This window comes from Stegostoma tigrinum, chromosome 8, assembly GCF_030684315.1.
Source record: "Stegostoma tigrinum isolate sSteTig4 chromosome 8, sSteTig4.hap1, whole genome shotgun sequence".
NCBI lineage: Eukaryota > Metazoa > Chordata > Chondrichthyes > Orectolobiformes > Stegostomatidae > Stegostoma > Stegostoma tigrinum.
The window spans coordinates 48,494,600-48,520,781 of record NC_081361.1 but is presented as its reverse complement, the minus strand read 5'-3'; the positions used below and the strand labels follow the sequence as shown (position 1 = coordinate 48,520,781).

At 40.8% G+C, this 26,182-nt stretch overlaps 1 protein-coding gene across 1 annotated transcript in view; it reads left to right on the top strand.

Moving 5' to 3' along the window:
• The window catches only part of LOC125456139 (centromere protein R-like), a 56,983-nt gene that overhangs the window by 6,308 nt on the left and 24,493 nt on the right, over positions 1–26,182 (top strand). Inside the window, exons 4-7 of the mRNA XM_048538911.2 lie at positions 2,126–2,195; positions 2,661–2,739; positions 3,797–3,890; positions 4,914–4,942. Of these exons, the coding sequence (XP_048394868.2) occupies positions 2,126–2,195; positions 2,661–2,739; positions 3,797–3,890; positions 4,914–4,942 (272 nt within the window). The remainder of the gene's footprint in view (positions 1–2,125; positions 2,196–2,660; positions 2,740–3,796; positions 3,891–4,913; positions 4,943–26,182) is intronic.

The following is a 26,182-nucleotide window of genomic DNA, read 5'->3' as shown; positions in this document are numbered from 1 at the left end:
ATGAGGAGGATATGGCTTAGACTAATGCTGCACTCCCTACCCACCGTGTAAAGTCACCTTAGTGTTACCAGACCATGGGCCTGCTCTCTCATGATAGCGACGTGCTTGTGATTTAACCTGAGGGTCACCACGCCTCAGGCGAAGGAGGAGATTCAGAAGGACAGTCCTTGATGGTAACTATAGAATCCCTACAGTGTGGAGGCAAGCCATCAGTCCATCGAGTCCACACAGACCGTCCAAAGAGCATCGTACCCAGATCCACACCCCACCCTATCCCTGTAACACTTCATTTCCCATAACTAACCCACCTAGCCTGCACATTCCTGAACACTTTGGGAAATCTAGCATGCCAATCCACCTAACCTGCACACGTTTGGACTGTGGAGGAAAGTGGAGTGCCGGACGAATCCGACACAGACATGGGGAGAACGTGCAAAGTCCACACAGACAGTTGCCCGAGGGTGGAATCAAATCCATGTCTCTGATGCTGTGAGGCAGCGCTATTCACTAAGCTGCCGCGCCACCACTAAATTCACAATCTCAGCCTGTGTGTCAATTTAACTCACTTTATTGGCATTACAAACCAGCCTTCCAGCTGACAGACCTAACTGACCCCCAACTGTCATATAAGATAATAAAATGTGAGGCTGGATGAACACAGCAGGCCCAGCAGCATCCGGACTGGTTTTGGGATGCAGTGGGTGCCAGGGAAGAGCTGGGCTGGTTGTGTGGTGCAGTGGGGGGAGGGGACGAACTGGGCTGGTTTTGGGATGCGGTGGGGGAAGGGGAGATTTTGAAGCTGGTGAAGTCCACATTGATACCATTGGGCTGCAGGGTTCCCAAGCGGAATATGAGTTGCTGTTCCTGCAACCTTCGGGTGGCATCATTGTGGCACTGCAGGAGGCCCATGATGGACATGTCATCTAAAGAATGGGAGGGGGAGTGGAAATGGTTTGTGACTGGGAGGTGCAGTTGTTTATTGTGAACCGGGCGGAGGTGTTCAGCAAAGTGGTCCCCAAGCCTCCGCTTGGTTTCCCCAATGTAGAGGAAGCCACACCAGGTACAATGGATGCAGTATACCACATTGGCAGATGTGCGGGTAAACCTCTGCTTAATATGGAAAGTCATCTTGGGGCCTGGGATAGGAGTGAGGGAGGAGGTGTGGGGGCAAGTGTAGCATTTCCTGCGGTTGCAGGGGAAGGTGCCGGGTGTGGTGGGGTTGGAGGGCAGTGTGGAGCGAACAAGGGAGTCATGGAGAGAGTGGACTCTCCGGAAAGCAGACAAGGGTGGGGTTGGAAAAATGTCTTGGGTGGTGGGGTCGGATTGCACACAACTCATATTCCGCTTGGGAACCCTGCAGCCCAATGGTATCAATGTGGGCTTCACCAGCTTCAAAATCTCCCCTTCCCCCACCGCATCCCAAAACCAGCCCAGTTCGTCCCCTCCACCCACTGCATCCCAAAACCAGTCCAACCTGTCTCTGCCTCCCTAACCCGTTCTTCCTCTCACCCATTCCTTCCTCCCACCCCAAGCTGCACCTCTATTTCCTACCTACTAACCTCATCCCACCTCCTTGACCTGTCCATCTTCCCTGGACTGACCTATCCCCTCCCTACCTCCCCACCTATACTCTCCTCTCCACCTACCCTCTTTTCTCTGCATCTTCGGTCCGCTTCCCCCTCTCTCCCTATTTATTCCAGAACCCTCACGCCATCCCCCTCTCTGATGAAGGGTCTAGGCCCGAAACGTCAGCTTTTGTGCTCCTGAGATGCTGCTGGGCCTGCTGTGTTCATCCAGCCTCACATTTTATTATTTTGGATTCTCCAGCATCTGCAGTTCCCATTATCACTCACACACCCAACTGCCATATGACATGTATAGAAATAGCCATTTCTTCCTGATATCAGCTATGGAGCCTGGCTGATTTAGGGTCAGGAGATTCCTTGTGGCAAGAGAAAGAAACAGACTTAGAAAGTCTTGTTTCAGAACAGCATTTGCCAAGAACAGCGATCAGACCATTTTCCTACTCTCAGCAGGAGGAAGTGCGTTGAAAAGGCATTTGGGAAAACATAATGCAGTTTTGTAAGATCAAACTAAAATAGAGTTGTTTTCTGTTGTCCTGTAGATGTTGCTGAATCGAATGTGGAAAAGTCTAAAGTTTCCACAAAACGGCATCTGCATGCAGCCCAGAAAGAGTGAGTCACTGAATCACTATCAATTCTTGCAGTCTATTGAAAAGGGACTGCCGTGAGTAATGCAACATTTTGAAGAAGATTGCTGTATCATGTAAACATGTATATACAATTTTAAAAATATACATTAAAGAAGTATTAGATCAGCTGAGATATTGCTCCCAGTGAGTCAGGGAAAGCATTGAATGTGACAAAGTAAATGTGATGTTTACGGGAAATGTGCACTGTGTGTAGGTCTTTCAATATGATATGTATAAATCATGGGTAATACAGCAGAAAGAAGGCCACTTGGCACATTTGGTTGCAATTATTGCTGTGAGCTCTAATCCCACATCCCTGTCCTTCCCTGTATTTATATTTTTGCTCTCAATTCTGATCTCACAAGCTTTTCATTGATGAGAATTAATATCTAGAAATTGCCAAGTTCTGAAGTTTGTGAAATAACTTGAGTCTTTTGTTTTGATATAGGTTAAATATTTTGAGGTCAAAAGTGGAAAAGTCTGTCTTGGTTATCAAAGCAACCAGAGAGAAGTTGGGTGCTCTGCAGGTCAGTCTAGGTGTCCTGATAAAAGGTCTATTACTTAAGTATGGGTAACGGAAATGCCACTTTTCATTCCACTTCACCTCATTGCTGAAGAGATGGTTGATCTTGAGTGTTGGTGGCAGCATCCAGTGCCTCAGTCAAGTGACTGTTCTTCATTTCTGGGTTTGGATAGCTCGCATCCTATCCCTGGAATCCAATACTCATGCCTTAAATGCATGATTTTGCTGCCAGGCCATTTGTTCACAACCAAATTACATTTTGTACCAAACACATTTTTGTCGTAGAATCCCTACAGTGTGGAAACAGGCTCTTCAGCCTAACAAGTCTACACCAACCCTCAGAGCATCCCACCCAGACCCATTCTCCTATAACCCAGCTAATCTACACACCCCTGAATACTACGGGCAATTTAGCATGGCCAGTCCGCCTAGCCTGCATATCTTTGGACTGTGGGAGAAAACCGGAGCACCCAGAGGAAACCCATGCAGACACTAGGAGAATGTGCAAATTCCGCACACAGTCGTCAGAGAGTGGAATTGAACCCAGGTCCCTGGTGCTGTGAGGCAGCAGTGCTAACCACTGAGGCGCTAGTTTTCTAGACTAAGGTGTTACAACAGTGTGCCTTAATTTCTGTCTGCTTTTTTTTTGTTAATGAAATAATATCAAAAAGTATGATCACATATTGTTCATTATATCCCAGTGACTCCTAGAAGTCCCAACTCAGCTGCCAGTGTATTTGATTAGATATTCACTTGTACAGTGCTCTGTTTATTTTAGAGTTTACAATTTAAAATCTCCTATCTAGTATCTGAATTATGAAAATTTTGACTTAATTGGTAAAATAGGCATTGAGGATGTTTTTCCACTGGAAGATTCTGCCAGAACTAGTCTTGACCCAACCTCTCTGTGTTAAAATGGCATGCAAATTCATTATTTATCTTTGACTCACATTCCCAATATCACCCAAAATTAATAAATAGCCCAGAGTGAATTTTTTTTTTGGAGAGGAGTGTTCTGTTTGTCATGCAATAAACTTACTACTTTGTTGTTATTATTTCAGGCTTTAGAGGGGAGAAAAGAGTTTGAATATTTAATCGGTGCCTGGAACAAGTCAGGGGATCTGACTGCAGAGCTCCAAAGAAACAGGGAACTCAGTAAGTATCAAAATTTCAGTTTGGAAGTTTTCTGACATTTCTAATCCTGTACGAACTGTAGGGAGAATTGCTAGTTCATCTGTAGTTTGCAAATTGACCTGCACAGACTCAACTCCAGAGAGCAAAGCTGTTTTATGTTATGTCTGAATTGGGAAATAACATAAAGAAACTTGGAGATTTAGGGTTTTGCAGGATCCTGCCAACATTCTAATGTTGCACAGTCTAATTCATACGGCTATGTTTAGAACCTCAATAAGTTGGTTTTCTCAATTGTTTTCCAAAATGAGCAATTCATTGTGTAGTTTTTAGGGTATTATGATGTCTGGGGAGATGACCTGTACGCGAATCTACATTTTCCAATGGTCATAGATTTCACCATCCCATAAATAACTTCACATTTTTGAGTGGTAAGGCTGCTGAGCAAATTGTGGACTGTCTTATATTAAGAGTAAAGTAGAGAGAATGATTCTATTCCACTCCTAAAACATCCCCAATTAAAGTAACATTCATTAGGCCGAGGAACATGATGCTCAAATGTAAATTAGAAGAAAATGCAGGTCTTGATGAAGTGTAGATTTTAAAAAAAGTTTCCCAAAATGATCCAGTCAGTATGTTACAACAGAGCCTTGAGACTAGGACCTGCACTGAATGAACTGTTCCTTGGGAGAGGAATGGTGATAAATATGTTACAGTTGTTTTCAGACCATCATGAGTCAGCCAGGAAAAATATAAGGCAGTTCCTATTTTTGACTTTTCTGTAATATATGGTTTTAGAAACACTATGCCATAAGTGTTTGACAAGAATGTAATTCGGGCCAATAATGATGGGTATCTATGGTATGAATCCTCTGCCCCCCTGTGTTTGAGTTACCTGACAATGTGTTTGGCCAATTAAATAATGTTGCTAATGTCTTTAGAATTAGGATACCTTGTGGTTTACTACCTTCACAGATTAGAGGAAGAAAACATTGCAACGTATTTCCAATGCAAATTTATAATTGTATATCTTTGTTTTTGTTGTAGTGGAAAGAAGAAGCAACCAAGCTGCTAAGGTTCAGTAGAAACAAATATGTAACTCTTCTAATACAGTTGGCTTTTCATTGTCAATCAAGGCAAAGTAGATGCCTTGACAATTTTCTTTTTTGGTAGTCTTCCTTTTGTTAAATTTAATGCAATAGGATAAATTTCAAATACGTTCCCATAAATTAATTCTTGAAAGAAACTCTTGCAATATTTTAAATTTCATTTAAAGCTGACATGTTAACTTGAGATTTAATCAGTGGTGTAATATTATGTGCCTATTAAAGCCTGTTCACCTGTACAAGGCACAAGTTGGGTTTGTGATGGAATATTCTCTTTTGCCTGCTATCATCTCTGGGCAAAGCAGCCTTCTCGATTGCCATTCTGCTTACAATATTAAACATTCACTCCCTGAATTATCACGGTGACAGGAATGTGGCCTATCTACAAGATGCACTACATCAACTCACCAAGACTACTTCAAAAATACTTTCCAAACTGCTGGAATGGACCTGGGTATCAGATGTGTGATGCAAGTTTCCTTCCAGAGCTGTCACCATCATGACTTGAAGATATGGCACCCATTCTTCGCTGTTGCTAAATCAAAATTCTGGAACTCTTTCTTGGCAGAAAAATGGGTGTGTCTACACCACATACATTGCAGCAGTTCAAGAAGAAAAGTCACTGCCACCTTCTTGAATAAATTAGGGACGGGCAATAAATGGTGGCTACGGCAATTACTTCACACGATGTGAAAGAAAATATTTATTAAAAAACTCAAATGTAAAAATCAACTTTTAACTTCTTGAAATTGCACTGATTATACCCTGAGCACTTCATCATTCAAATTGAAGTAAATCCTGTTTTTACCTCAGATGGCCACACATACTGGGTACTGTTTCATTATACTGGGAGCACTTTGTTCAGTGAAGGCCTAGGCATTGCTTCCACAATTCGGCTGTTTTATGTGGGGAACATTACAGCCACTGGATTCTGGACCCTTTTGCAGTCTTGGTCCAAATATGGACTCAATAGACGGGGTTAGAGTGACTGTCTTGACATTGAGGGAGAATTTTGTCTGTGTAGCATCAAGAAACATTAATAAAATTGAAGTCAATGGGAAAATTCCACTAGTTGGAATCACGCTGAGGACAAAGTAAGTTGGTTGTTGTAGTCCAAAGTTACAGATTCTTCATGGTCCTGTTTCAGGCCCAACCATCTTCAGTAGCTTCAGCATAATGTCAGAGGGGGAATGCTTTCTGATAATTACCCACTGTTCAATACTACTCTCAACTCCTCAGATACTGAGGTGACCCATGCTTACTTGCAGCAAGACCTGGACAATATTTGGACTTAGGCAGAAAAGTAGCAAGTAACATGTGTGCCACACAAGTGCCAAGTGATGAACATCATCAACAATATGTCCTGTTGATATTTAACAGCATTATTATTGCTGAATCGGCCATCAACACCCGAGGTTACCATTGATCAGAAACTTATTACACAGTCTACAAGATCAGGTCAGAAGTTAGGCAATCTGCTTTCTAACTCCCCAAAATCATTCTGCCGTCTGCATGACACAATTTAAAGAGAAAACTCCCCACTCGCTAGATGAGTACAGTTCCAATAACATTCATGAATTTTAACAATACCTGGAAAAAAGCAGCCTGTTTGATCAGGATCCCATCCAAATCAAGCATTAATTCTTGTCACTACCAGCAGCATCATTGACCACGATGTACTGCAGCAACTTTCATAAAGGACGCTACTGATAAGATTAGTTTTTACAACATTCAACAATGATCACATAGTCACCATGAGACCAGCTTTTATTTCCAGATTTTTTTCATTGAATTCAAACCCACAACTTCTGAACATTAACCTGGGATTCTGGATTAGTAAACCAGAGGCATTACCACAACAGCACCACCTCCATCTACGCATAGTGGCAGCAGTATGGACCGTCTACAAGATGTGCTGCAGGAACTCACCAAGTTTCCTCTCTCAGCTTCCAAACCTGTGACCGTTACTGCCGGGAAGGGCAAGAGCAATAGATACGTGGGAACACCATCACCAGATTCCTCTCCAAACTGCATACCATCCTGACTTAGAAATCTCTTGCTATTCCTTCACTGTTTTTATATCAAGATCCTGGAACTCTCAGCTTAACAGGATGGTGGAATTTGAATAAAGGACTTCATCACCACCTTCTCAAGGGCAATAAAATTTGGCTTAATCAGTGATACCCACATCTCATGAAAGAAAGATCCTCAACCCAACTCTCCTCGCCAGGCCTGTCAGTTTGACACTCCCCAATATCCACAAGTAATGACCAAGTGATGACACAGCCGGGATTGCCTCTTTATGCCCCAAGTGTGGACAGTGTGCAATTTACTATTAGCCAACTGGCCATTAAGTGGCAGTAAGGACTGTGCCTGGTAAGGTATCTTACATTGGTCCATTGGGTGGGGATCAGAACACCTCATAAAATTCTGAAAGAAGCAAAGTGGAGGGACTATGGTGAGGATGAAGACTTTGAAAGGATGAGAGTGATATCCGTAATGCTGGAAGTATTCAGGCTGTCCCTAAATTCCAGAAGGATTTATAAAAGGCCTATAGCATCATGATATTCTTAATTACTTTGTGAAGTGATTTATTTTGGAATGTCAAATTTGAACGCAGAATACAGGGTTAGTAGCAGGATTTTCAATAGTGTAGAGGAACACAGGGACCATGGGGTCCACATCCATACATCCCTCAAGTTGCTACCCAAGTTGATAGGGTTGTAAAAAAGGCGTATAATATGTTGGCTTTCATTGGCAGGGGAATTGAGTTTAAGAGCCGTGAGGTTATGCTGCAGTTCTGTAAAAGTCTGGTTAGACCATACTTGGAATATTGTGGTCAGTTCTGGTCACCTCATTAAAGATGTGGAAGCTTTAGAGAGGGTCCAGAGAAAATTTACCAGGATGCTGCCTGGACTGGAGGCCAGGTCTCATGAGGAAAGGTTGAGAGAGCTAGGGATTTTTCATTGGAGTGGAGAAGGATGAGAGGTGACATGATAGAGGTATACAAGATGATGAGAGGCGTAGATAGTGTGGATAGTCAGAGATTTTTTCCCAGAGTGGAAATGACTATTATGAGGGGGCATAATTTTAAGGTGATTGTAGTAAGTTATAGGGGAGATGGCAGAGGTAGGTTCTTTACACAGAGAGTGGTGGGTGTGTGGAATGCGCTGCCAGTGTTGGTAATGGAGTCAGATACTTTACAGACTTTTAAGCGACTCTTGCATAGGCACATGGATGATAGTAAAATGTAGGGTATGCAGGGTAGTTTGATCTTAGTAGGATAATAGATCGAGACAACATTGCGGGCCGAAATGCCTGTACTGTGCTGCACTGTTCTATGTTCAATGTTCAACTTACCAAAACTCCTTTGACAGCGTGGTCCAAGTCAACAATCTGTATCAGTTAAGAGGGTAACAGCAGCAGAGCATAGGAACATGAAAACTTACAAATTTCGCTCCAAGCCCCATGCCATCCGGACTTGGAATTGTAGCACTGCCTCTTCACTATCACTGGGTCAAAAGTCCTGGAACACCCTCTGTAACAGCAGTGTGGGAGTACCAATGGATTACTGTGGTTCAAGAGTGCAAATCATCAACATCTTTTCAAGCCTATAGTAAACAGATAATGATTGTTGGCCTTGCCAGCAATAACCATGCCTCATGAACAAATTTTAAAAATAATTCTTGGCCATGTTACTCTACTTGCATCTCTTATCTAAGGCTAATGCAGAAATCCAACATTGCATCCAAACTGTGAATGCCACCTTTGGACACCTAAGGAGGAGAGTCTTCTTCAACTGTGATATCCATGCTGATACAAAGATCTTTGTGTACAAGGCGGACATCCTTCCAACCCTTCTATATGGCTCTGAAACTTGGACAATGTATAGACACCACCTCAAGATCCTTGAGATGTACCATGAATGCTGTTTAAGAAATGTTCTCCACATCAGCTGGGAGGACAGGTGTACTATCATCAGCACTCTTGAAGCAGCTAATAGTACCAGCATCGAGGCCATGATCATCTGAAACCAATTCTGCTGGGCCAACCACTTGCTTAGGATGCCTGCGTTCCAACTACTAAAGCAAATCATCTTCAGACCAGCTCATGGAAGGTACTCAAATGAGAGGACAAAGGAAACATTTCAGAGACTCACTACAAAGTATGGAAAAGGAACCAGAAAAAGGAATGCCAATGATCCCAAGACAAAGGACCAGTTCCACCTCCCGGAACCCTATCAAATGTATGGCTGGAGATGCAGCTCTAGGATCAGGCTCATCAACTGCACAAAAGCCCACGGCCAGTTACATGGAATTTCCGAGCTAAATAATCATACTTATTAGTTAGTGATTGACAACAACGACATGCACCCTTCAGCAGAAGATATTGGATAGTTATCTGGAATGAGGTTTTTCTGTTGTCTCATTCTCTCTCAAACTTCAGTGTCTCAGCACCAATTGTACTGAACCATTGCTCCACTGACTCTGATAAACTACTGCTAAAGTGATATTTATTTCTGATCAATGTACATCGTGCTATTAAAACCAATAAATAACTATCAGAAAGGAAATTCTGCTTTTGATTTTCTACAGTCCAAGCAGCTGAGGTTTAAAATGGAGGGCTAATATCATGTGCTTGAATGGCAGAGGCAGCATGATTAAGTTTTAATTGAAGTAACATTTGTCAGATAAAAATGTAATTTCAGATATTGTCAGTTGTTAAAATAGGTTGACTGGTATAACTGAGAAGCTCACAGTTAGAAGCTATTTTTCCATTGCTTACTAAAGTCTTAACGTGGTTAATATTTTGGTTGCCTGACTGCTCCAAAGAAATTGCTAGAGCTTCAAAGGAAAACAAACTTCTCTATTCAGGAACCTACGGGTTCATTTTTTAAAATCTTTACCATTGTACCATAGACAATATATGGCACACCATTAACAGCCCTTGCTTGCATTCTAACAGTGATTGTTAGTCTTTCCAAAAATTTGCTTATTTGTAAACAGCAGTATTTTAACTGAGTTTTTGCTCCTATACATTATTTTAAATTGCAAATAAATCTGTAAAACAATGTAACTTATCCAAAGAGGCACATCAGTCTGCTGTTTCATGTTGCCTGGATTGACAGGAGATGTGGTGGACCGGCTGTCTATTCTCCAGCAAGCAGTTTACCGTGATTAAAGTTAGAATTGAACTGTGCTAACTCAGATTTCAGTTTATAGGCATATAAAAACTGTTGTCAAGCTATTGTGCTCAAAAAAGTGTGTTCTGGTGGAGACACTGAATTTTAGATACTTTCTCTGGTTCAGATCAGAACACAGCCTCCTATCTGTTACTAAGTTTTATTTCTTATCCTTGCTGCTCTTTGTGAAGAGGAGACAATGTTTTCTATTGCACTAATCTGTTGGCAGCAGATGTGGCTTAAAAAAGTGTTACATTAGGTTGGGCATGATTAAATGTCCAAATTTTATGCATGCCAAAAGTGAATACATTTTTGTTTTAAAAGCACAACAAACAATTGTGCTCCTGAGATGCTGCTTGGCCTGCTGTGTTCATCCAGCTTCACACTTTATTATCTTGGATTCTCCAGCATCTGCAGTTCCCATTATCACAAACAAAATGCATCTCTTTCTGCAGTGCTTCATCAACAAAAGACGTAGTGGTTTATGAAACTGCTTGAGTGTCAGAGTGAGTGAATAATATTATGTGTCATTCACTGCATTTTCAAGTACAGAGGCCTCTTATATAATGGAAGATTTCATATGTACTAATCTTATAAATTAGGAATTGATTTGTTTTTGATATCAGTGGAGCAAAGACTTGTAAATAATTTACATATCTTGCCTTTACAGATAATACCTTATTTGTGTTCAAATTTTTCTATTCTAATTTTAAATCTATATTTAAATTTTAAGCTATATTTCAAATTTTCAGCATTTCTACAATGTTTGTCACATAGGTGTTTATCTAGTTTCTTTTTGAAGGAGTTAGTTGACGTGGTATAATAAAGTTTCACATTGTACATGTTATCACAAATTTAAGCTCAGCGGGTCGGGTGGCATCTATGAAGGAAAAACAGAGTTAACGTCTCGGGTCCGGTGACCCTTCCTCAGAAGTTAACTCTGTTTTTCCCTTCACAGACGCTGCCCCACCTGCTGAGCTTTTTCAGCAACTTTGTTTTTGTCCCTGATTCACAGTTTCTGTAGTTCTTTTGGTTATTATCACAAATATAAGAACGTTACTTAATCCTGGCCATATTGTCTGTAATAAACACATCGTGATTTAATGCTTTAACGTTTTGGACAAAATACCAGCATTGAATTTGATGCAATATTTCATGTCCCTCCTCTTGTCAAATAATTTTTTTGTTTGATTTTGTAGTATTACATGTGTCTTTTGTTTCTCAGCATCTATAAATTAACCTAAATTCAATTTCTATCATAAACATTTTAATCAGTTCAATATAAGTATTTTGGATGGGCGTAATGTATGTTTGGGATGAATGATGAGGAATATTGATCATTTATAGTGGTAATGAGGCACTTTGCTATTTTAACTGAAATTCACACATCATACTTTAAGCACTCCTTGAGTATAGGAAGACATACATTCCATATTTTCAAGTCAGGACTGAACTGTTGGCCACAATAGTTGTCTGCTGGTGTAAGATTCATTACAAATACAGTCGGTCCTGCTATAATGCATGTTTCTTCAACATGGATTGGCTTTAACACGATTGAAGAATTTAGACTGCTATTCGTGAAACATGAACTTCCCTTACCTGTCTTAACTACAACAGATTCTGGCCCCATTAGTTTTAACTGTGCGGCTATTACCTATGATTTTCCTATGACGCAAGATCGCATGAGAATGGAACTATCGCATTATATCAACTACATTCTACTTCACATTTACTTTGAAGGAGAGCATGAGGAATACATCTTGGCAGCCCTTATCTTAAAAGGCGACCATTGATGAAGGGATCCAACATCAGTTTAATGGCACCAACTCCGCCTTCTACAAACTATGGCAGCTAAAGTTTGGCAACAAAAGCCTCTGCAAGTCAACAAAAATCCAGAGTGGCTGTTGTCACCACACACCTGTGCTATAATGTGACCTGGAAAGTGTTCAGCGAACAAAATCTCCAGGGAAATTATGTCAGCAAAACCTCTGTCACATCCTACAAATTCAATGAGAGAAATGTTGAACAAAGAAAACAGTTCAGAGACACTCTAAAGATCTTGAAGTGTGACAGCATTCATCTGAATGACTACGAAGAGATTGCTCAGAACATTGATAATTGTCTGTTAAGCTGCATTACACTTTGGGCCATTATTGTCTTTATGATGATGGAGAACACTACAAGAGAAGGAAAGAAACCAAAAACAAATGCTGCATTCCGAATCCTACCTCAGAACATCATTCCCCCATGCACCCAAAAATCTGGGGTTTGAGAATCAACCCTGACTAAACTTCATTCTTGAGGTGAACGGCAGTTGCTGCCATTGATATGTGGCCAGGAGTTGACACAAGTTAGGACATTTTTTGATTACCTCAAGTTTGTGAATGTTGGAAAGTGGAGTCTGGTCAAGAGTCTGTTGGAAAAATCAAGTCGAGAGGTGGTAATGTCATAAATGAGGATTTTCCCAGCAGGTGAGCTGAGATAGTGGTGGAATTGAGCAATGTTAGAAGTGTACATAGGAATCTTTGTGCTGGCATAGTTATGTGGATAGGAGCTTATCTCAGAGTTGGATGTCACTGCAATGTTGAGAACTGTTTCAGCCAGAGACTGTGAGCAGGGATGGAATAAGTGGCTGCAACAAAGCAATTGTGGAAACCAAAGTCAGTGATTTCCATTTTTCCAATCTTTGAGGGAAGAAATTTTGCTCCAGTTAGTACTGGATTTTAAATTAGCTGTATGTCAATTCAGGGACACAAGGGGCCTAAAGAGTTGATAGTGTGGTAAAGCTGAGTGTCATCTGTGTACTTTTGGAAACATTAACAATTTAGATTGATCTTTCTACATAAGGATGGAAGATATCTTTTGTTAACAGTGAAATGTTAACTCTGTTCCTGTCTCCAGAGATGCTGTCTGACCCGCGCTGTCACCATGGGGCAGCAAGGATGGGTACAGCTTCTTTCGGATGTTGAGGGATGTTGGAGCAGTAGTTAGCAGCAACAGAGAGATTAAGAGTTAATATTTGAGTCATGACACAGCAAATTTCAAATGCCGGAACAATACCTGAGGACAGAGAATCATTAGTTCTTATTGTACGAATATTGGAGCTGGGCAGAGAATAAAACCAGAAAGTGCTGGAGAAACGCAAGTCAGCGTTAACATTTCATTGTTAACAAAAGTTATCTTCCATCCTTATGTGAAAGGATCATCAATCTAAATTGTTAATGTTTCTCTCTTCACAGTTGTTGCCTGACCTGTTGAGTATGTATTTCTAGAATCCTGTTTTTATTTCAGATTCCCAGCATCTGCAGTACTCTGCAGTGGTGGTATTGGCTGGTCAGTTTAGTGAGAAAAGCATCTTCTGACGCGTGACTTTAAATACTTAGAAGATAGAGATAGTAGGTGCGAAGGAATACATCCATCTCCACGTTCCCTCCAAATCACACACCATCTTGACGTGGAAATATATCACTTCCTTAGCCACTGCTGGGCAAAATTCCTGGAACTGTCATCCTAACAGCGGGATGACAGTACTGTTTTCACATGGATGAGATGCAATTCAAATGTGGCTCACCATGACTTGTTGAGGGTAATTAGGGATGGGAAATAATTGTTGATTATACTTCAACATGTTTTGAATGAAAAACTTTTCTAATTGTCAAACTTTTACATGAGGCTTTACAAAGTCTAAACATGAGTAGAGGTTTGTGAATATTTCTTCTGGTTAACCTAACAAATAGATACATGGATTGGTCAAAATCTCAGTAAAAATAACATGACCATGCAAGTTAAAAATCTAAACTTAGGACGCTAATTGGGCATCAAAACAGCAGTGAATAAATTCATTGTGTTTGCATAACAGACAAGAAGCAAAAAATTATTCTCTTTTGCATATTAACACAGGCAAGGTTGTGACTTCAATTAGTCTTCAGCCAGGAAAAGTTAAAAATCAGGCAGGTTAACAATTAGTCCCACTATTGTTACTATGAAGTTCAATATATAAAAGAATCCATTTTGTTTAAATAACACGGATACCCAAACCAAGCATTAGCAGCAAGTCACTGAAATATAAGCATAATCCTTTCTTTTCTTTTTCGGGTTTTTGATTTCCATGTTCCTGGAGATTTGGAAAAACAAAAACTGTTCTTGTGCAGTGACTGTAACATGAGACCTATTTAAATTGGTGAAAATGTAGAATCATACAAAAATACAACACAGGATGAGGCTACTTGGTCTATCATGCTTGTGCTGGTCTTTGGTAGAACCCCCGAAATAGTGTGACACCCCTGTGCTTTACTCATACACTTGCTAATTAATAGTAGTGTAACCCAGATTGGGCTCTTGGATGTTCATGAAGGAAATAATAAACAGTGCAAGGAATGAGGATATGCTTTTAATTTTGGAACTTCACTACTATTTTCTCTCAAACCACATCTCAGACTACTGACTTTTTGAATTTGTGACATTAGCTTACAATAAGTTACAAACACAGCTGAAGTTAGGAGGCTTGCTCGTGCAATGAAGAGAATTTTGTAAAATCCTAATGTGCTCATTTTCCATTTTAGAGTGACTTCCACCTGTTTGACGCTACCACTCAACTGTTTGTTTGAGCAAGTTCCACATAAAAAAACATTTTGTCAAGCTCTTTTGTACTGAGCATCTCATTGGAACTAGGCGAGAGAATCTCTATTGATGCCTCTGCGTCAATAGATTGGGTTTCGAGCTGATCATTAGGAATCTATACTCCACCTATCACAGAAGATTTAATTTCTCCTGCACTTTGCAGCATTTGCAGAATGTGCAAAAACCTGTTCCAGTTTATTTAGTCTTCAAAATTGCCATTCAATGCCAAAATTGCAGATCATCATTCCTGAAGTTCCTTTGGAAATTTAGAAAATATTACTATTGGAGCACTCAGAGAAAATACAGCCTAGTAGACAATAGTAATAGCAAAACTAACCCAACACAATGATCTTTTTCATTCTGGGGAAGGAGGCCTTAGCCTCTGAGCCAGAAGGTTCAGGTTCAAGTCCCACCCTAGGACTTGATGGCTATGAAAGGTGAAATAATTAAACAGCCAAACAGCTAGAGTATCAACTTGTAAATTCTTCCAATATACTTCAAAGCTGGTAGTAAGACCTGGAGAGATTCCTGATCAACCACATGATGGGTAGTTTCTACCATTGATGTAGATTCAGATTGCATTATGAGTGCAAAGCTGTATGTTGCCATAGCAACTTGAACTGAAAACTTGTGTTCCAGAACTAACCCCCACCCAAGGTGTTAAAATACAGCAACACTGGCAATTTCTCAACAATGTGGAAAATTGTCCTAGCCACAAAAAGCAGGTCAAATCTGAACTGATCAATTATCCCCGATCAGTCTATTGTCCATCATCAGCAAACTAATGGAAGGGGCACTTGAAAAAGAATAACTTGATGCAGAGTCAGTCAGCACTTGACCTCATTAAAACCTCTGTGCATCACAGACAAAAAAGCTGAACTCTCAAGGTGAGTTAAGAATGATTGCCCTTGACATCAAGACAGCATTTTACCAAATAGAATATCAAGAAGATCTAGAAAAAAATGGAGACAATCATACAATGCACATAGGAATGTGGTTGTGATTATCAGAAGTCAATCATCTCAGCCCCAGGCATGTCTGCAGATGTTCCTCAGAGCAATGTTCTAGGCCCAAACACCTTCATTTACTTCATCAATGACCTTCCTTCCATCATGAGGTCAGAAGTGGGGGCATGTTGACTGATGGTAGTACAATGTTCAGAGCTCCTCAGCTACTGAAGAGTCTATATCCAAATTAAGCAAGACCCTGAAAATATCAGGTTCAGGTTAATAAATGGTAAGTGATGTTCATGCCACCCAAGTTCCAAGCAATGACCATTTCCACATGCAAGAATCTAGCCAATACCCCCTGATATTCAATGACATTACCATCAGTGAATCCTCGACGATCAACATCCTGGGGGAGTTAGCATTGACCAGAAACTGAATGGGTCAAATTACAGAAATACTGTAGCTACAAGAGCATGTCAGAGGCTAAGAATCCTGCAGTTAACAACTTAGTTCCTGACTTCCCAAAACCTATATACCATCTGCAAGGAACAAGTCAAGAGTATTATGTGATTTACAATTAAAGTTCATGCTTGTATGCTTCATGGTAGGTGCCCATGAAGTTGTGCATAAATGTAAAATGAATCTTGGAAATCTCTGATTCAGTTATCCTCCAACAGAAACCTATGATCCCCTTGTATTCAGTGAAAGTATGAAGGTGTAGATATCAGATAAGAATAGCATTGGGCTCTGAAGTGTATGCCTTTTACATGGGGAAGAAGTACACATGTATTCTGCAACTGGCTCATTGTGACGGGTTACATTTCATAGAAAATCACATTGAGGAAAGGGCATTTAGCCCAATCATTACCTCTGCCTTTTAGTTTAGTTTCAATGATAGCTGCTAAGAAAGTTAATCTGCACAATTAACTTGGGGCACAGGAGCCCCTTGTATATGTGTCCCTTAATGTTAGTTCAGTATTAATTTTCTCCCAATAAACCCCTCAGTTCACTAATTCACTCAGGAGGCTCCAAGCCAGTTGTAGACTTAAACAATTGCCTTCCCCCACCTCAAAACAAGAAAGCAAAACTTTGAGAAGTGGTAGTCAATCAGAGATCAGACTATTAACCTATGCTTGACTGAATTTCATTGTTTTGTAACAACGCCACATTTTTTAAAAAATCCAGTCAAATTTTTTTAGAGTGTTTCTACCTTTGTAACATCTATTCCAGATATTGTAGTAAAATTAACTAACATTAGGGTATGCACGTGAAAGTTGATGGGATGGGGATTGATGTTGGGCTCTCATGACTTATTTTGTGTGGCTTGTGCTGATCCTTCCCGTTAGCAATCACTAAAACTGAACACAAAGTATCTGGTATTGCAAAGTTGGCGGCACTCAGCAAACATCAAGCAATTGTGATGTGTTTTGTGTAGCCTCTGGTGCTAGGGTGTCATCACTAATCTGTGCTAAGTTAATTGATTTCAGTCACTGGAGAGCATGAAGATTAGAATTGGCCTTTGGTCAGGGAAAGAAAAAAACAATGTTTCCGCTCCTGATTGCTATCTGGTGACCTCTATTGGGTAGTATGTGTGTGGAGGTCAGACAAAGACAACATTTAGCATGTAATTCCTCTCACATTTGAGAAGCCTGCGAATGTTCAAGCATGGAAATCGGTCATTTGATAAATTGCCACAGGACATTAGATACTAGAGCAATGTGCCAGAAAAAGTGAACAAAAAAGGAACAATAATGGAGGGAAATAAAACACTAATGTCGTACCCTAACAGTTTTTGACAGCCGAAATAGCCCTTTATGATGAAAACCATCATTGGAGCACAAATGAAGACAGAATAGTGAATGCGTATGTCCTGTGCATGAATTGTACAAATATTTGCCAAACCCCAAATTGTAGCTAGATGAATTCTGAGCAAAGCCAAAATTCTCAATATTTCATACTTTGTAAAAACTGCTTTGTTAGTTAGATACTGTCAATAAACATTGTTGTTTGTACTGAATGTTCATGTGTAATGGACAATGATCTTACTTTTCAGTCCCGATAGCAAGCAAAATGATGTATTGATGCTGAAATAATAGTCCATTGACCAAAGAAGGTTATGTGTACTGCTGTTTAAGTAAAGGTTATTTTTTGAAAATACTTGTAGTACAAAATGAACCATGTGATGATAATGTGACTCCTCATCTGTAAGACAGCACAAAGCAGTCATAGTTCCACTGCTGTCTACAAATACTACGTCTACTGAAGATGATGATCATATCTGAAGAATTGTGAAAATGAAACACAACCTTTCTGAGTCAGTAATTGGTTGCACAATAAAGGGTTTATGTGGTTGAGTCACAAGACCATATCTCAGCAGAAATAATGGGAATGTTTGTTTAGTATTTCAGAATTTCGGCAGAGCTGTAATATCAACAGTCACTGTTTCAAAATTCACCTACACGTCAAGAGTGTCCACATTGCTACAACAAAAAAGACATTAGACTAAATCTTAATTTTTTTTTGCTTAAATGTCAATTTTGTCAAGTTTCATGGAGGATTTCTGTCCACAAGGCTGAGTGAGATTTCTTGCCAAATCTTACCAAACTCACCTCATCAACCGCACAAACACCACTGCTGGGATATCCCAGAATGGACTGGTATCCCTTGCACGGCACCATTTTTGAAAGGCTGTTGTGTACCTGGCCAAGTGTTGTTAGATCAGTGCTGCTTCACCCAGTCTTGGCATTTGCTCCAGACATGGCAGAGAAGTAAAATTGATGCCTTGCCTTGTGGATCAGAATCCCTCCCACCAAGGCCCATGTTCTACCACTTTCAGTATTTCCTGCAACATCTTCCCCGACTTGCTCTCACCCATCGAAATCCATGACACTACTAACTCTGCATGACCTCTGCTCTGCCTGTTGACTCACTCGAGACACCTCTACACCTGCACATGAATTAATAACAATGCCACCCCCTTTCATCACCCATCATACCCATCAATCTCTCCTACCAGGAGGAAACAGCCTCCAATAAAACAGAAAGAGTCAAGACAGATGATGGGTTGCCTGACATTGGGTTCCTTACCCCTTATGAAGAGAGTGTCTTGACTCTGACCATCCTGAGTGGCTGACAGTCTCCGAGGCCTTGGACTGATATAAGAGGCTCCTCTTGACTTACTGTGCCAGGACCCTCTGACTGAAGGATATCTCCCTTGGTTGACTGAGGACTGTTAACAGGCTTCCTGGCTTAGTGCCTGTGCCAATTAACATGGCAATATGACAGTACTGTGATTCTGATATCCCTGGCTGCAGGTGAAGGTGCAAACATGCCAAACATGGCAAGGATACTGTATGTGTCCAGTTAGGCTCAAAATAAATAAGCACTAATAGACCAAGTGAACAGCCTGGAGATGGAGCCTAGTCTAGAACATGAGCTGGGTGCATGTTCTTGAGCGCAAAGCCTCCTTGCTGCAACAGTTTTTTATTCACTCATAGCATGTAAACATTGTTGGCTTTGCTAGCATTTAACGCCTATCCTGACTGACCTGGAGAAGGTAGTTGTCCTGTAGGTAGACCTGCAATGCCATTAAGGAGGTAATTCCAGGGTTTTGACCCCAGTGACACTGAAAGAATGGCACTATATTTCTAAGTCAGGATGTTGAGTGGCTCGCAGGGAACCTGTAGGTGATGGTGGTGTTCCCATATATCTGCTGCCATTGTCCTTGATATTACTATTTGAGGATTTAGAAGATGTTGTTTAAGGAGCCTTGAAACACAGAAAGTAGGAGCAGGAGTAGGCAATTTGGCCCTTTGAGCCTGCTGCACCATTCAATATGATCATGGCCGATCGTCCAACTCAGCACCTTATTCCCATTTTTGTCCCAAATTTGATTCTTTTAGCCCCAAGAACTATATCAATATCCTTCTTGAAAACATTCAATATTTTGATTTCAACCACTTTCTGTGGCAGTAAATTTCACAGGCTCACCAGCCTCTTCATGAAAAATTTTCTTCTCATCAGAATCCTAAGTGGCCGATCCCAATCCTTAGACTGTGATCCTTCTGATGCTATTGCAAAAACAGTCCACATTTGTTCACCTCTCCTTATAGCTTATATAATCTAATCAAGACAAAATCCTGGGTTAAACGTCTTCTGCACCCTCTTCAAAGCCTCCACTTCCTTCCTATACATGGATAGAGTGAATAGTTGGAGTCTTTCTCTACAAGTGGAAATGTCAGCTACTAGGGGGCATAGTTTTAAGGTGAAAGTGGAAAGTTTAAAGGAGATACGTATTTTACACAGAGAGTGATAGGTGTCTGGAATGCACTGCCAGGGGAGGTGGTAGAAGAAGACATAATAGCAATGTTTGAGAGACATTTTTTAAAAACTGATCATGAGAAAAAATAAGATTGATCCACCAAGGTCAAGACCCACACAAGAGTTGTACACGACTCCAAAGCCACAAGTTGCCAACTCCCCATTATAGTGTTTATCTACTCTGGAAGCTTCTGTAAAAAGGGTTGATTATCTGTTGTCTCTCTAAACCATATGGGAAGATTCCAGACTCTATCCTAGGTCATCAGATTTTAATTGGAACAATAATGGTATTATGGGCTCAACTATCTCTGGGTGAAGCTGCAGTCAAGTATACCATTTCTATTTGCTACTGCCAATGAAAGGTGAATGAATTTGATCCCCATGTAATATCAAGTACTAAATTAACACTCATTTCCTAGGCTAATTTATGAAGATTGTTCACTTGGGCATGGTACTGGAATATTCCTGCATAACAACTAAACAAGACTTGCAACATTAGTTTCAAATCAGGCTTGGTACTAGATTCTGGCTGCAGCTGGTACTTAAAATCATTGACTGAAATTTTCCTCCTCATTGGGTTTAAAATAGTGCGAAAACTGAAGTCTTAAATTTATGCCTGCTAAGGGCCCATCTTTTTATTTATTTGATGCATTACCATATCATTTTGCCTTGAATCATCTGTTTTGACTGTTAACCTTTCCCACCTTCAAACCTGTTGCAGATTTTCCCTTTTGTTCCTTTCTTCCCTCCCTCTCCCCTTTCCCTGTTTCTGAACATGCTGAAGACCTGTTACAACTCTAACTTTAGTTACATACCACATACCACCCAACCAACCTCCGGATACAACGTATCATTCTCCGACACTTCCACCATCTACAATCCGACCCCACCACCCAAGCTATTTTTCCATCCCCACCCTTGTCTGACTTCCGGACAGACCACTCTCTCCGCAACTCCCTTGTCTGTTCCACACTCCCCTCCAACCCCACCACACCCGGCACCTTCCCCTGCAACCACAGGAAGTGCTACACTTGGCCCCACACCTCCTCCCTCACCCCCATCCCAGGCCCCAAGATGACCTTCCATATCAAGCAGATGTTCACTGCACATCTGCCAGTGTGATATATTGTATCCATTGCACCTGGTGTGGCTCCCTCTACATTGGGGAAACCAAGCGGAGGCTTGGGGACCGCTTTGCTGAACACCTCCGCTCGGTTCGCAACAAACAACTGCGCCTCCCAGTCGCGTACCATTTCAACTGCACCTCCCATTCCTCAGACGACATGTCCATCATGGGCCTCCTGCAGCGCCACAATGATGCCACCCGAAGGTTGCAGGAACAGTAACTCATATTCCGCTTGGGAACCCTGCAGCCCAATGGTATCAATGTGGACTTCACAAGCTTCAAAATCTCCCCTCCCTCCACTGCATCCCAAAACCAGCTCAGTTCTTCCCCTCCCCCGACTACATCACAAAACCAGCCCAGCTCGTCCCCTCCCCCAATGCATCCCAAAACCAGCCCAGCCTGTCTCTGCTTCCCTAACCTGTTCTTCCTCTCACCCATCCCTTCCTCCCACCCCAAGCTGCACCTCCATTTCCTACCTACCACCTCATCCCACCTCCTTGACCTGTCCCTACCTCCTCACTTATACTCTCCTCTCTGCCTATTTTGTTTTCTCTCCATCTTTGGTCTGCCTCCCCCTCTCTCCCTATTTATTCCAGAACCCTCTCCCCATCCCCCTCTCTGATGAAGGGTCTAGGCCCGAAACGTCAGCTTTTGTGCTCCTGAGATGCTGCTTGGCCTGCTGTGTTCATCCAGCTCCACACTTTGTTATCTTGGATTCTGCAGCATCTGCAGTTCCCATTATCACTGATACAACTCTAACTTTCCCAGTTCTCATGAAAGGCAGTGACCTGACATGTTACCTCTTTGACCATCCATAGACCTTGCCTGATCTGTTGATTTTTTACACCATTTTATGTTTTTACGTCAGATTTCCAACATTCACAGTATTTTTCTCCGTATTACATTAGTATTTTGTTTTGCCAGTGTAGTTATAACACATCATTCACTGGGCAATTAACTCGTCAACTCTATTATTGTCTCCTTCAGTAAATGTAGCATACTTATGCATTGAATTCCTGATGCATTATCTTTTACATAGGTTATAATGTGTGTCAAAGTTGTATTTTTCTGGGCTGCTTGCGCATTCTCTTCCTTCTCAAAATATAGGTGTAGTGGCTTTTCAGAGAAAAGTGTATCCTTCCTTACATTCTGAGCAGAGTAGGTCAATTTTTAGAATAAACATTCAGAAGCAGATTGTCATGACCAGATGTTTATTTCCCAAGATAAGGTAACACAGACTAAATTGTTGGATAATGAATATTTTATACTTATGCTGATCGACAAACATTGTTTTTATTCTTTCATGGGATGTGCATTGCTGACAAAGCCAGCATTTATTATTCATTTTTAACTGGCTTTGAGAAGGCGGTGATGAGCTACTTCCTTCAATTCCTAAAATCTGTCAGGTGCTGGCACACCCAAAGTGTTAGTGAAAAGGGAGTTCCATAACTGTGATCCTGCAAACATTGAAGGAACAGAGATATATTTCTAAGTGAGGATGGTGTGCAGCTTGGAGGAGATTGTGCAGCTTGTGGTGTTTCCTTGCGTCTGCTGCCCTTGTCCTTTTAGGTGGTAGTGCTCACAGGTTTGGAAGATGCTGTTAAAGGATCTTGGGTGAATTATTGTGGTGCACCTTGTATATAATACACTGCTGCCATTCTCCGTCAGTGGCAGAGGATAAAATGCTTAAAGTGATGGCATGGGTGCCAATCATGGACTACTTTGTCTTAATGTCAAGCTTTCTGAGCATTGTTGAACTCATCTCTAGGTAATTGGAGATCAGACCCCTGACTTATGCCTTGGTAGACGTAGGCAGGATTGGCAAAGTTACTCATTTTAGACTTCCCAGCATCTGACCTGCTATTGCTAACCACAGTATTTGTGTGCTGGTCTGCCCAGAATATTGACTCACAGCTAATGGTAGAGTTAATAATTAAAACATGATAGTTCACTGACCTCCATTCAACAAGCACTGGCAATTTATCCCTTTCCAAGTTGTTTCACTCTCTTTTTCCATATGAGAACTGATGTGTTCTAAATGGATATCTAAGACAACTCAGTCCCCTGGGGCCAACAGGTAAGAGACTACCACTTTGCTGCATTACGTAAGGACAGCATCATGAAATCAAGGTAGCTGTGGCGATGAACTTTCTATTCAGTTAGTGAAACAAGTTTTCTTCCCAATCTCCTTGTAAAAAAAAAAGAACTGCACATAACTCTATCCATCGTGGTTGTAACTATTTTGTTCTGCTGAAACAAGTTAATAGAATCAGTGTAGATAAACAAGAGGCTGGAAGAATACAGCAGGCCAGGCAACATCTGGAGGAAAATAGCAGTCAACGTTTCAGGTATTACCCTTCTTCAGGCCTGGATGTAGGGGTAGGAGAAGCTGCAGACAAAGTGGGGGGAGGGGTGGAGGTGAAAAGGTGGTGATAGGTGGAAGGGGATACATATGAAGGATATTTAAAATTGGAGAACTCAGTTTTGAGTCTTCTGGGCTGTAGGGTGCCCAGAGGGAAGATAGGGCGTTGTTCTCTAAATTTGCGTTCTGAGTTACTGAGACATTGGAGGAGATGGAGGACAGAAATGTTGGAGGGAGTGTGGGGAGGGGAGTCCAAATCGACGGTGAGCTGGAGATTAGGCTGGCCTTTACAGTCCAGGCAGAGATGCTCAGCGAAATGATCACCTAGTCTATGTTTGGTCTCACCAACAAAGGGAAGACCACATTGGGAGCATCAGATGCATTAGACTAGGTTGGAGGAGATGAAGCTCTGTCTCACCTGAAAGGACTGTTTAGGGCCCCAAATTGAAGTGAGGGTGGTGGTGCAAACAATTGTCAGATTGTACAACTAGCAAAGAAAGATTGTTAATTTTATTTACTCCCAAACTTTTTCAGATGCGGCACTTTTCATATTCCTTGCAAAATATACTGAAAAAAGTAACAGTTGATTCTTCCCTCACCCACAGTCTCTTGGATGAAATATTCCTTAATATCCTTTCCTTTTGTTTTATTTTGTATCCTCACACTCCAAGTTACTGTCTTATTCGTTCTGCCTTCATTTCAAGATTTATGATACTTGCTCCTTTGATGCTGCCTGACCTGCTGTGTTCCTCCAGCTCCATGCTATGTTGCCTCATGATACCATCTCTTACTTTCAACAATTTCTTCCTCAGGAGGTCAACACCAAGGATCATTTCACCAATCTCAGTTATCTCTTCCTCCTGCAATCCACGGGTTTTTAAAACCCTGCCTCGCCATTGCCTAAATATCACCTCTTGATTACTTTCTCCAGTGTTTTTCTGCCTTAGTGATGTTTAGTATACTGGGCCTGGGTCTCTTGCTTAGGTTTCTCAGTATAACCAAGGCAAAATTCAGATATTTAGGATCTGACACATCTGTTGCCTTGAAAAGTTAATTTTTCTTGTTTTTTTTATTCCAGTATCTCAAAGGAAAAATAGTTTATGAGGTAAATATAAATTATTTGTCAAGATATTATGGATATCCAAGTGCTTTTGTATGTGCTGATGATAACAAAATTGGAAAGATAGCCAGTAATGTTTCTGATGCTGGAAGATATTGATTATTTGTGTGTAGTGAGAGATTTGGAAAATTCAATTAAAGGATTTGAGCAACGGTTTCATAAATTTTTTTTCTTCCTACAGCATTGTTGTGTGTTAATCAATATTTTACTTTGCAATAAATATTTTCTGAACGTAAAAATAAATAACATTTAAACAATTCTGCTTACCCCAGAAAATAATTTAACAATCTCTGAAGAGCTTGATCAGATGTTGTTACTGACTCATATATACTTTTCCTGGCAATAACTCATTTAATTACTAAGTTAATAGGTATTTTGTCCAAGGAGCTCATATTTACTGCGACTTTGTGAAGAGAAAAAAGAAAACCTCAGCATTAAAAAGAAATTGATTGGCAGGGTGTAATAATAAATAAACCATGCTGGCTGGAGTTGGCGACAACTTGCAGTTGTTGGCCTTTACCCTGGCTTTAAACATAGTTCAGAGAAAACTGTTTAGTTCTCTTCTGACTCTTCACTATTAAGGGTCACTCTGTGAATTGAATTCTGGCAGCTCTGAATTGTTTGCAACTGGGACAGCAATTCAGCCTATCACTGGCGTTTGATTTGACAGTTGCAGCTCCAGAAGGATTAAGTCTAAAAATGCACTGAGCATGATGGGGAGGGGTCCACTGTTGCCAAATCACTTTTAGCAATAGAATCATTCCAATAAATTTTAACTGAGTACTGCCAACTTATTCTTAATAGGAAAATATATATCAAACCGTTATCCACAAATAAAAATCAAATTGATGAGTTTATAACTACTCATGAACAATGTCATTTATTTTTAAAATTAAAATCTAATTTTACTCTTGCTCTTCTCAATTTCTGCTGGAGTACATTCTGCAGATTCCAGAAACCCCTTCTGCCTTGTCCAAACAATCATTCTGCTTGTGTTGGCCCAAATGGTGATAACTTCCAGCAGTTATCTGTTGGAAATGTTGCAATGAATGCAAGAATATGGTGGATCAGATAACGGCCTGACCTTTCAGGTTAATCTCCTGCTCACGTTCAATTCTTCCACTCTCCACAAACATGCTTTGTTGCCTTTTAATATGATTCACACATTCACCTTAATATCTTACATGATAAATGTATCTTAAAATCAAAACCCTTTGGCTTATTCCTAATTTTGCAATTTTTAACATTTTTTTTTCCACACCTTTTGAAAAATTTGACAACTTTAAAGTTTTTGAGAAGATTTATAGCTGGGGTTGTGTATGAGGTTGTGGACTTGCTCGCTTAGCTGGTGCGTTTGGTTGCAGACATCTGTAACCAAACACACCAGCTCAGCGGCAAGTCTACAACTTCAAACCTGACAACTTTTTTAGAATTATTATCAATTCACTGAAATTGTATAGAAATAAACTTCTATTGGATCAGCTTTTTATCAAAGAACACAAGCCTAATTTGCTTGGTTTTTCTTTCATT